This window comes from Nasonia vitripennis, chromosome 1 (assembly GCF_009193385.2).
Source record: "Nasonia vitripennis strain AsymCx chromosome 1, Nvit_psr_1.1, whole genome shotgun sequence".
In the NCBI taxonomy this organism is placed as follows: domain Eukaryota; kingdom Metazoa; phylum Arthropoda; class Insecta; order Hymenoptera; family Pteromalidae; genus Nasonia; species Nasonia vitripennis.
The window spans coordinates 34163817-34176051 of NC_045757.1; the positions used below are offsets into that span (position 1 = coordinate 34163817).

General features: G+C 40.3%; 2 protein-coding genes across 3 annotated transcripts in view; one reads left to right on the forward strand and one right to left on the reverse strand.

Annotated features, from left to right (window-relative positions):
• The window catches only part of LOC100122885, an 82148-nt gene that overhangs the window by 262 nt on the left and 69651 nt on the right, over window positions 1–12235 (forward strand). For both annotated transcript variants that reach the window (XM_031920774.2, XM_031920775.2), the window contains exons 2-3: window positions 4569–4741; window positions 4816–5058. Coding sequence is in view for 1 of the 2 variants with exons in the window: in XM_031920775.2 (XP_031776635.1) it covers window positions 5036–5058 (23 nt within the window). In the remaining variant the exon portion in view is untranslated. The remainder of the gene's footprint in view (window positions 1–4568; window positions 4742–4815; window positions 5059–12235) is intronic.
• LOC100122853 (nuclear hormone receptor HR96) lies at window positions 9–4233 on the reverse strand. The gene is made up of 5 exons (XM_001606408.6): window positions 3625–4233; window positions 1931–3306; window positions 1639–1855; window positions 1138–1557; window positions 9–1052 (listed from the first exon to the last, which is right to left on the reverse strand). The coding sequence occupies exons 1-5, from the start codon at window positions 3760–3762 to the stop codon at window positions 855–857; spliced, it is 2349 nt and encodes a 782-aa protein (XP_001606458.1). The 5' UTR covers window positions 3763–4233; the 3' UTR covers window positions 9–854.

Genomic DNA, 12235 nt, shown 5'->3' on the forward strand with positions numbered 1-12235 from the left:
GATTCCATAGATTTATGAAAAAAATAGATTTTATTGCTTTATCACAATATGTTTGTGTACAATATGTTTTCACAAGCATACCTACAGTATCGATGTCATAACTTCAAGAAGATCGTAACATTGAAGCAGAATAAACTGACCTTATAAGCGTGGTTATTTAGAAGTTTTTTTGGGTAGAATTTCGCAGGTATGCTTACATGCAATATTCAACAATGATTGTTAGTTTTAATCGATAAATTTACATCATATATTCAAAATTTACAATTAGGTAGCTAGATCATTTTTACTCTTTTAAAAAAATAAAGCTACGATTCAATTGCAAGTTGATTTCTTGAATCTAACCCGGCCAAATGCGTGTGCCCGAGCATTTTTTAAACCTCTAGTTAGAATAAAATTCTTATAATACATTAACATTAAACCTTCGTAACGTCTTCTTTTTCTCAAAAATGGATTAGGTACATGAGTAATTTTTTATACATATTATATAGCAAAAAAAGGTTGCAATGCTAACTGCGTCTATGTATAAAAAAACATAATTTTCAAATGTAACTTTTCGTAAATTACTTTCAACAACTAGGTAATACATTCTATACAAAAATACCTGTGTAATAAACTAATAACATAAATTAAAATCTATTTATAGATATGCAATATCGTGTTCTAAAAATCAAATTGATGTAATAGGTGTAATAGATAGTAATTTGTCAAGTAGAAGTGAGTTCCTACTCTTTGATGCTAATAGCTCTTGCAAGTGAATGATAGTACCGTAAAAACTGTTGTACCACTTTCTGCATCGCAGATAATAAATAGACTTTTGACAATCAAAGTTGGTTAAAGCGAACAACTAAATCGCCTTAATGTTTTAAATCGAATATTTCAATCAATAGCGGTTCTACGCTGGATGGATTAACGTTCAAATATACGCCAACCACTTCGTCGTTGAGTCTATGCAATTCTGAAATCTTCTGTATTAATTTAAGAAACGTGGATTTCGCTTCGCATCCAGGGTATATGCTCTCCAAATATCGCCGTAATAAATAATAGTAAGAGTTCTGAAACAAAAATAATCATTCGATTAGATTTCTTTTGTAAGATAGGTATTCAACATTCCTAGTGCATAAAATATAACAATCTTACTTGTTCGAGTTTGATAACGTCGCTATGTACAACTCTGGGTCTATCAGGCGAAAAAAGTGCTATTGCACTCAATATCAAGATAATATTTTCGTCTCGCCAGCGTGGATCAAATGTCCTTACGAATCTCGAGTGTTCAGCATAAAGATTGCCTTTAGCTTCTTTAAGAACGTCCACTTTAATTTTAGACATTCTGTCTTGACTATGTGGAATTTTCCAAATATCTTTGTCAGGATCATAATTGATCGCTGATCTTAATATCATCATTTCGGTACAGCCTCCTTTTAGTAAGGCAAGTTGATCCTCTTGACACATGTTTTTAAAAGCGTTGATTTTTTTCGACATTTTAATCAGTCTTCGAATAGCTATCGCCGTCAAATTAATGACGTCCAACAGCATGGGATCCGATAGACCAGAATTGCCCTTTAAAATAGAATAGAAGAACGAACATTATTGACAGACCGAAATAAAAAATCATTCGTTATGCCAATAAACGAAGCCTACCTTAAATCTACATTCTTCACCGACCAAGTTTGTGATGTCGTCGTCGAGTGGTGCTAGTAGTGCCTTATTTGCTACTATAAGCTCATTTAACTTAGCCCTCTCAGCATCATTCAATTCTCTGCTATTTTGATTACCTCCTAGAGTTGAATAGGCAGAAAACTCTAATTTTATAGCTTCACATAATATTGATTCGATTGAGTTGGCAGCTATGGGTATTCTGAAAGTTGAACATGATTTGATTAATATTTGCTGTTTATGTAAAATGAATTATAAATCGTTATTTTGGATGTACCTTTGTACATCTTGTAGAACGTCTTTAGTAACATCCTCACTAGTATTATTCCATTCATTCGGTATGTTGTTATCGCTATTTTGATCTTGATGTTCTTCTGTCGTACACCGGTTGTTAATTAAATTTGTTAAAATTGGATTTTCCACTTGACTTGGGCCAGCTTCTAATATATTTTTTATGATATTATTAGAAATTCCATTGTTATCAAGATCTCCTGTTGTACCCTTCTCATGAGATATGATTTCTGATCCTTCATGAACACCGGACGATCCAAGTTTTTCTTCGATAAATTGGGAGATCTGAGGATCAGAAGCTAACTTGCCCATGATTTCTGGGTCTGTGATAAATTTGGCAATTATATTTTGATCTTGAATGATTTTTGCAACAATACTTGGATTGCTTACTAATTTAGCAAGTAATCCAGGATCTTGCATCACTTTAGAAGCCAAATTAGAGCCCTTTGAGCTAGGCTCCTTAGATTTCTGGCACATGATAGCTTCTTCCATATTTGATTGTGGCACAATTGAAGCAACTTGATTTGTACAAAATTCAACAGATTTTGCAGATGTTGAACACTCTGCATATGGCATGTATGGACTCTGTTCAGCAGCCGATTGCTTGAACGTTGAGTAATTTGGTAAATTACTTTCGAATCTTGAACATTTTGGTGAATTTGGAGATCCAATGGATTCTGGATACTTTTTGTCAAGCTTTTTTAACGTAGCAATATTTGCATTACATTTTGTTGGTTGTACTTGCTGCTCCTTCTCTGGCTCGAAATTATTATTATTAGAATTAGCTGTGATGCATTCGTTCACTCGACTAGATTGATCCTTTTCAACATTTGAATCACTTGAATTGTACGAACTAGGCTGACTATATTTTACAAAGTTTGGAACAGAAGTGTGTGATGAATCTTTTAACATTTCTAAGGTCTTACTTCCAGCAATGTCGCAATTTTCCGGTGGACTTGAAGGACTTGGTACACTAGCAGCTGTTACAGGACTCATGCTATCCACTGTGGGTTGTTTGTTTGCATCAAGGTCGGTGTATTTCTTATCAGACTCCCAAAAATATGACTCTGACATGACAGAAGCAACTGAAGCTACAGAAGGAATAGAGGTAGAGTTATCGTCGAAATTAGAATCGTCTATGCTTTCTCTTTTCAGTTTTGTCCCCTTTCGAGTGTCAGAGCCTGGTCTCTTCTTGGCTCGATTTTGTTCAATTTTTTGCCGTTTCAAGACTTTATCTTCCTCAGACATGATATACTCTTTTCGCATACCGATACTGAAGCATTTATCTAATCTACATTTTTGGCAAAAGCGTCGGGTCACTGGTGTTATACTGCAATTTTCACTGAAGGGACAGCGAAAATCCTGAAACAAAAAGTCATCATTTGTTACCGTCAATATCAGTGGAGATAAAATCATAAATCTTAACAGTTAACTGGAGAAAATATCTTAAGATTATTAGCAGAAAAAATAACACGGCTCGAGCGATAATAGCAACAAAGTAGCGAAGAAGTTCTTGACTCTGCGGTTTACAGAGAATATATCTGGATCTCAAAAAACACACATATCTAGCTGCACAATAATAGTTATAAAACCAGTGACTAATTCAATGCATAACAACGGTTGTGAAACTTGCATTATCACAAAAGCCTCTCACCAAGGGTATACAAGCATAAGGAGTACCTTGTTTTTAAGGGCATTGCGTCTAAAGAAGGCCTTGCAGCTCTCGCAGGAGACTGCATTGAAATTGTAGCCAAGTGCTCGGTCTCCGCAGACACCACAAATCTTATTGGCTTCCCTGACTGCGTGCTCATCTTCCATGTCTGCGGGCACAGTGATCCAAGCTCAGGATAGAGATTCATCGAATGTCATCCTCTCCAGAAGGTTTGCTGAACGCCAGAGCAACAACATCCGCGCTGTCTGTTAACTAACTCATATCGACCGGTTCTACGAACGCTGCTCTCAAAAATACGCAGAGACACCTTACGCGCGCGCGAAGCCGCCGGACTCGCTTACCACGTAAGGCAGATTATACGTCGAATAAATCCGTTCAATTGACAGTCACTTATCAACACTTAACGCGTGCCATCCAGTTGTAGGATATATAAGCAGCACGTCGACTCTCCTTCAACTTTACTACTTACGATCATCGCTTGTATATACTATCAGCCGTACGCTGTACATACGAGTATAGTCTGACTAATCCCCCGAGTCTTCTTTTTTCCCTCTTTCCTCTTCTTATAATTATAAACTTCGCTGCTGGCTGATGTTGTTGTGTTATATATATATATATATATATATATATATATATATATATATATATATATACACGTATTCGTCTCGCGCTGCGCGTTTATATTCGCTCATCGAACATCGTCCGACAAAGTCCCCATTGATTTATGAATCATCGGGAGGGGCGCCATATTTAAATGGATTTTCGTCCCACCAGCCGCGGCGTTACGTAAATCATTTTTTCCTCCGCCACGATAACTCTGGCGATAATTTTTTTCTTTCAACAATTCGAATTAAGCTTCAATTATTGGCGATAATTTCAACTATCGATAGCGTTATCGCTTCATTTGGAAGCGCGCAGTATATATAGACTGAAAACGAGTTTACGTTGGCAGCACTGAGCTGATGAAACAATCCCCCAGACGTCTAGTAACTTTCACGAGGCAGTGCGTCGCTGCGTGGCGGGAATTATGAAAGGATGTTCCGCACGCCGGACTGGTTTTCGCACTCGATTCTGGATAATTTCTTCCCAAGCCTCTTCGATCACGTGCTCATCGAGTTCTCCAAGGTAACTATCACGAGGCTTACATTTAGTGTAAATATTTTAACTCACTTTTTTCTACAATTCGGCTATCCACACAGACCTTTCTGCTCTATCTAACGCAGCAAATGCTCCGCGGGATTGTTGAAACAAGTGTCTGCCGAATACTGAACAACTTGTAAGCTTATACGCACCGAACGATGTACACGTTCGATCGAAGAAAATTCGGCGAATCTCGTGACGGCGATCGTGCGCTACTACTACCTTTTTCGCGCTCGTGGCCGAGAGATAGCAACAACACTCTAATGCTTATCTCGAGGAATGTTCTACCTGGGCCGTTATCGGTGAGTATTATACTTTATGAATATTTCACGAATCACGTTCCAACACGTTTCAAATGTTTCAGCGAAAATACGTTACAGAATATATAAAAACTCGAAAAATATTCTCCACGTCCAAATATTCGAAATCTAATACTTTCACCTCTGCTCTGTACGGCCGAAAAAATCAATATCCCACTTATCAATTCATAAGCGAAGAAAAACTCGTTACTGACTCATCCGACGAGAGAGAGAGAGAGAGAGACGACAGCGCGTAAACACGCTTCTCACACATACACATGTATAGGAGAGAAAGCGCACGAGTGTATATAGATAAAACGTCCCCTCCACTACCACTACATCGTAGATATTATATTAACGAAGAGCAGCGGCCGCTTGGCTCTTTTTTTTTTTTTTTTATCTCGGCTCATCGCTCGCGCCTCTCCCCGCGATGCTCCAATGTACATCCATCCCAGTGTGTATAATGCAAAAAAGCGAGCTCGTGCTTAATCGGCTAATGTCGGCCGATCGGCCTAATCTATTTCTCGTCTACAGCAGCAGCCGGCGATGCGATAATATCGGCGCTGCGTGTGCAGTTGTTTATTAATCACTGCGAAACAGTGATTCATACGTCGAGCCGAAGTATTTACACTTTATTATTATTATTATTTTTTTTTTTTTTTTTTTTTTTAATCGGTAGCTTTATAACCGGCGCTTTATCGACGCGAGAGCTCTGCTGCACGAAGGAAATGTTTCGTCAGTGTCGTTGGCTTTGAATACTGATCGCTTTTTTTGTCTGGTGCTTATAAGTATGCTAATAATGATAATAAAGCGTCGGGCGATGTATGTTTATTGATCGCGTCGTTTTTATACGGGCTGCGCGTGTTTACATTCGGTGAGATTGTGTTATACATTGTAGAGTCGAAAATGTTTCTGGAATAGGGAGTAGCTGTTATGAGGCGGTTCGATATGCGCGATTTTTCGTGTGAATGTGTATGTAAGAGAATCGATTAATTCGTGGCATTTTCATCAGATTCAACACAAGTCTGTGCACGAGCGTATAACGTGTAGAGCGGCTTAAATGGGAAAACTTACATAAATCAGTTACGGGAGTCGTATCGGTTAGAGTTGAAGCTTCTGAGGAATTAACGCGAAACTCGCTTTTAATTCTCCATTTCGAGAGATATACTTAAATTCACACACACACACACACACACACACACACACACACACACACACACACATATATATATATATATATATATATATATAGTAGCGAAGGTGATGTATGCCGCGGTGGCAGCTTGATACCCGCTAAACAAAGCGATGATACTAACGAAGAAAACTCTTAACGATCCGCCGTAAGTCGTAAAGCTGCTATTCTTATGTATACTTTACGGCTCATCTTCATCACGCACAGAGCTGCGCGAAGCTTTCGCGCCAAGAATACGAAATGAAATAACCGTTAAACAATTAGCGAGCGACGTAACCTGTAGCCTTACTGCTCGTATAGTGTAATAAATTCAAATTACCATAAAGTCGAACACTTTTAATCAAACCGTTCGACTATTTCGAAACTCCTCCTCGAGCTCCTTAGCGCAGCCCTTTTCAATGTTTACCGAAAATAAATCCCTCTATAACTGGCGAGACGCAGGAGCCGGATATAAATCAGAGCTCTCGGCGCGATAAGAGCCCTCGAATCACCAGAAAAATTAATAAAAATCCCTCGTCCCGAGGAAGCCCGCCCGTTGTGTATTTACGAGAGCCGTGCGCGCTGTTAAAAAGCCGCTCTGTGTGTGTGTGTGTGTGTGTCATGTCTTTCGAGAGAAAGCGTATACAACGCGCAGCACAGCATCTTTCTCTCTGTGCTGTAGGAATCGATACCGGCTAAGCGGGTAGTTTTGCCCCCCCCCCCCCGTATATAGGTATAGGTGTACACAGCACACGCGGACACGTATAGGGAGTGTGCGCGTCGAGGCCCTGACGCAGTTTATATTTAGAATTTACCTTTCGCATACAAGGCCGGTACGCGGCTTGCGCGCGACCGTAAGCTCGGGCTACTGTACTACTTGATGCTTTTACATATGCTGAAGACAGAGTAGCTTATGGGGATATGGCTGCTGTATACTCGAAGATTTTTAGTTCGTTTGCCTATACACTTAGTTAGTATAGGTGGAGGAGGAGGAGGAAGGTCTACATGTACGTGTTTCATCACGGTTCGTAAACCACTTGAGCAAGTTTCATTAAGCCGTGAACTTCGTCGGCGCGGAATTGCTGCTGCAGGCGTTTGGGCAGTGATTCGATTGTTTTCGACGATTTTATTCGATCCTGGCGTGGGATGTGTATTTTGTTTAAAGAAATTTTTCATTCCTCATGCCCGTTTCAGTGATTAGCTTTAGTACAGCACACGACAAACTACAACACGCGTTATACGCGCTGATTGATAATTTTAACCTATTCAAATGTATAAATCGCGCAGCGATATAGTTTGCGTGAACTTGAACGACTTTCTTGACGCAGGCGATTATGTATGTGTGTAACAGTATAGGTGTTATCATCGTCGTGTTATATACGAAAATTCGATTATCCACCAAGTTTCGGCGCGATTAATCTACTCGCGCGAATTTCCATATTTATCCGTTAAAATCTCGGGAGACATTCTCGCGCGCGCGCGTTTCTGAAAAAGAAGTTGTTGACGCGTGTGTATATATATATATATATATATATATAGATACGAGTGTGTATAACGCCGGTTGGCTGCAGCTGCAGGAAATAGCTTCTGGAGTCACGTGCCATCGGAGCGTCCGCAGAAAGCTGTAAGTGTAATATAGCCGGGGATGACGATTTTCCAGGCTGCCGGAGACCGAACGCCCTGCATATTTCATAACGGCACGACGCTGATGCTCCACGGATTTCTAGCGCGACGTCGCAGAGTTCAGGCTTATCATTTGCCGATCGATCGATGTATACGATCGGTACTTATCAAAGAGCGAACCGAAAGAAGCTCGTAATCCTAGCTTTCTGTGTTACACACGCGATACTCGAGAGGAACAAGCCGCTTTGGCTATCTTTTTTCTTTTGATTCGCGGAGTCTATATATAGTCTCTTGGAGGAATTGGGCGGATTGGTTAAACTTGCGCTTGCGGGGTATATCGAGACTTTGAAGCTCGGTTTACTTGTTGATTAGGCTTGATTCTGTACTGAAGAATTTTTTTTTTTTTATTCGCCTCGTCGTTTTTCGAAAATTCTTCTGCACAGAGATGACGCGCGTATAACTAGAGGTGGGTTGCACAGGCCCGCAGTATAATTGTATTCCTGCGGCGAAGTAACGCTGTTAAACTTCGGGACACAAGTGGGATAACTACGCTCTAAACATGTGTCCTACCGGATATAGCCAGTTTCTACTGCTCTCGCACGCTTGTAAAAGCCCTCGCGCAACTTTGTCACCGCGACGCGACACATATTAAATATATATATATATATATATATATATATATATATATATATATATATATATATATATATAGATAGATATATATATACACACACACACACACGTATAGGTATAAGCGAGATACCTTAGGTTTGAGAAATGAACTTCATTTTTCTCTCGGCAATATCTCGAAACGCGAAACTCTGCGCAACTCGGAGAAATATACAACTCGATACACTTCGATCCCAGCACGCGCATTGCCGACGATCGTAATCTAACTCGAGACGCGCGTAGGCTTCTTCTGTGTACGGCTCGATTTCGAGTTTTCAATTTCTCGATCGTTGGGCTCTCTTGCAAGAGAGCAGCAGCTGCAGCGTTTACCGCTTGGAGGAAGTATAGGAAAAAGGTGTTTTAAAGTTGGAGGAAAAAGTTCGGATGGTTACGGCTTCGAGGAGGGCGAAGGGATTGGATTGAACCTTTCATGCACCGCTGATGATGATGATCACGATATGTGTTTATAATAAATATCGTGAAAATTCATTATTATTTTATTTATTCCTCGCGATATGATAATAAAACGGCAGTACACTATACGGCGTATTCTACTTATTCGTTCGAATTTTTCCCAAGCGTAAATATATATATATATATATATATATATATATAGAGTTACGCGGCGGAAGCTGCGCGCGTTGAGCCAACTTTCCCTCTGGGATATTGTCTCTTTTCACTATTTGCTCAATAATGAGACGGCGAAACAGCCTTGCGGCTTCCATTAGCCCCCCCCCCCCCTGAATTCCATCATTTCTTATGTATAATAAATTTCCCGATTCAGCTTACTTTTTCATCTCTCGTTAAATCCAACTCGTCGTAACATCACCGACCTCTTCGTATACAAAAATACACGAGTACGATTCTATTAACTCCACATCGTACGTCGATCAAGATACGCGATATACACAGCGTCGTATAGGAGAAGGAAACGGCGGAGAGATAACACGTCGGTTGACCGTCGTCGCGCGCGGCGGAACAAGGCGAAATTCGCCTGGGATTGGCAGGCTGAACTGTGTATATATATATATATATATATATATATATATATATATATATATATATATATATACACATCTGGGGGGTATCGATTGGGCTACAGGTGGCTTTGCAGCGCCGCGCCACGGCCGCTTATTAAATATCATCGCTCTTCTCGCTCTCTTTCTCTCTGTTTCTGGCTTTGTTTGCCATAGTCGCCGTGAGCGGCTTGACGAATGCCTTTTTTCATTATACGTATACTCGTGGGCCTATTTCTGGGCAGATTTTTCAATGTGTTAACGGGGATGAAAGCCGTTATTCGTGGGTTATTGATTTTAATTAACTTGTCATTAGTATGGGCTATTAGTTTGATCGCTGTTGCGCTTCATAAATCGTGGATGATGATGATGATGCTCCTTGAGATGTATTAGCGATTTTTGCAGTCGCCGAGAGATACACAAACTTGATAAACAAGATTGTTGAAAAATAAAGCTCGCTGCGATGAAACTTTTTTAATCCGATTGCTTGCCGCAGCCCAGAAAAATGTATTTTAAAATTTATTTTAAAATAAACTCGTTATAAGTATACGCGCTTTGTCTGTATATAAGCGAGCGCGGTTCGTTATATGCTTGCGGGTCGAAGAATTTCGTCAGTTTTTTGCTCTATATATAGATAAGAGGATTGGGTATACTTTCGGAAGACTTGGTATTTTCATACAATCCAGGCGAAATAGCCGAGGAGGTATACATATATAAAAGTTGGACTTTTGGGTGCAGGTCTTTCTTTCTCCCAAGGGCCTTATCCCTCAGCTAGAACGTCAGAACTGCTCGTTCGAGAGATGGATCATTATTATTTTGGTCCCGCAGAATTTTCGCCGTAACACTTTACCCGGAAAAAGGAAACTTTCCAGAGCTTTATACTATATACGTATACCTGATGTGGTTGAAGTAAAAATTTGAAATTTCTCAAAGCGATAAAATCGACGTATTTAATGTTTGGCTTTTGCATTTTGCAAGGTGACCTAGTTGCAAAAATTTCAAGCGTCGCAGAGCCATTGCAAACATCATATTTTCACTCGGTGTAAGCGTAAACCGCTTGATAATACAGACGTTTCAAAATTACACTTTTTGCCAGAGCTGCTCGAGAAGTGTAAGGCAGTATTTTCACTTACGATGAATATTGGAAAATAAATGACGGTTAAGAATCCGAGCGTAAAAAGCGCACACCTCTACCGAATCGAAGATAATTGTTTTATCAATTTCCCGCGAAGCACATTTCGGACGACAAGCACCGTTTAATGAGATTCCCGGCATTTCACGAGTTCACCCCTCCCGAAAACCGCGAGGACGAACGAAAAAAAGAAGAATCGCTCGCTTCTCTCATCTCCATTTAAAATGAGCTTCATTTATTTATATCCACGATATAATAACGCGTCGCGAAAATATCACGAAACCGATAAGAACGACGGATTAAAAGAAAGCGCGTCGTCTGGATAACTTTTTAATTGGATGGGTGGATCCTCTCGTGCCTCGAGCTTTTTTTAAACGCAACTCGGCTCTGCGTTTATTTTTTTTTTTCGCCTCTATAATAATCACCGAGTCTTTTTAATTGGACGGATCATCAGGGGCCGAAATTTGTTTTCAGCAATTAGAATCGCATCGATCAGCCGTTGATTGACTCGTATCTGTGCTGACCTGGGAACGAAGTGTCGGAAGCTCGGCTTTAAAGCTTCGGCTGCATAATGCCCGGCATAAGTATTCACGCTGCTGGTCCCCGTAAACTCTAATCTGCCGCAACTTTCCGAACGCGTTTATGAAGTTTTGCCGTCGGGAGCACAGGAAAGAGATAAGCAGCTTAGGGGTCGGAAAGGTTCGTTCTTTTCCTTTTAAGGGATGGAGCTGTGGTGGAAAAATTTTTTTTTTCCATATACTTTCCAGTCTATTTATTTTTTTTTTCATCCTCGCAGCGGTAACGTCGCTGTTTGTTCAGCGCGAATTTCACTTTTCTACGCGAAGGTCGTCGAGATATGTGCCTCTGGTTCATCTCGCGAGCCAGTTCAAACATTTATTTTCCACCGACTTCCAGAACCGAGGCAGCAGGGCAGATTATACGCTGAATTATTTTGAAAGCGAGTTTCGGTACGATTAAGCTCGCGATACCGCTATACGCGACCGATGCGTTTCCGCTTTGGAGGATATTGTATATCAAAGTTGCTTTTACCTTGTAAAAAGCGTTTTTCAGAATAAACTTTATATATATATATATATATATATATATATATATATATATATATATATATATATATATATATATATATCCATGCACAGCGTTACATCGCTCACAAAGCGCCGGTACAACACAAAGCTCTGTAAAGCTCTCCCGCTCCCTCTCTTCATTCAAAATGAGTTCCCTCTCTTGAATTAATAACAGCTGAATTACGGGGAAAAAAGTTTACTCAGCCACGCATCGCTGCAGTAGACTCTCGAATTAAAACCGTTTCATTCGTCCAATACGCACAGAACTCTCGCGACCTCGTCGTCTCAATCGACTTTGGCGTCGCTTAATCCCGAAGGAAGGTCTATCCGTTTTCCCCGGAAAGTTTTAATTCCGACAAAAAGAAGCTTGCTGTCACGGCGACATTGAAAACTCGCCGTTGATACCTTGTTTTCTTTGCAGGCATCGCGCGGCGCACACGAAAGTTGGCTCGCGGGAAATTCCCGAGCTTTGACGAATCCTCGC

Excerpts from the sequence above, each read along its gene's own strand:
- LOC100122853 (XM_001606408.6), bottom strand. The coding sequence starts at position 3,762 with ATGGAAGATGAGCACGCAGTCAGGGAAGCCAATAAGATTTGTGGTGTC. Across the intron at positions 1,856-1,930 it reads GTTCTACAAGATGTACAAAG|AATACCCATAGCTGCCAACT; the intron begins GTACATCCAAAA and ends TTCAACTTTCAG. Across the intron at positions 1,558-1,638 it reads GTGAAGAATGTAGATTTAAG|GGCAATTCTGGTCTATCGGA; the intron begins GTAGGCTTCGTT and ends TCTATTTTAAAG.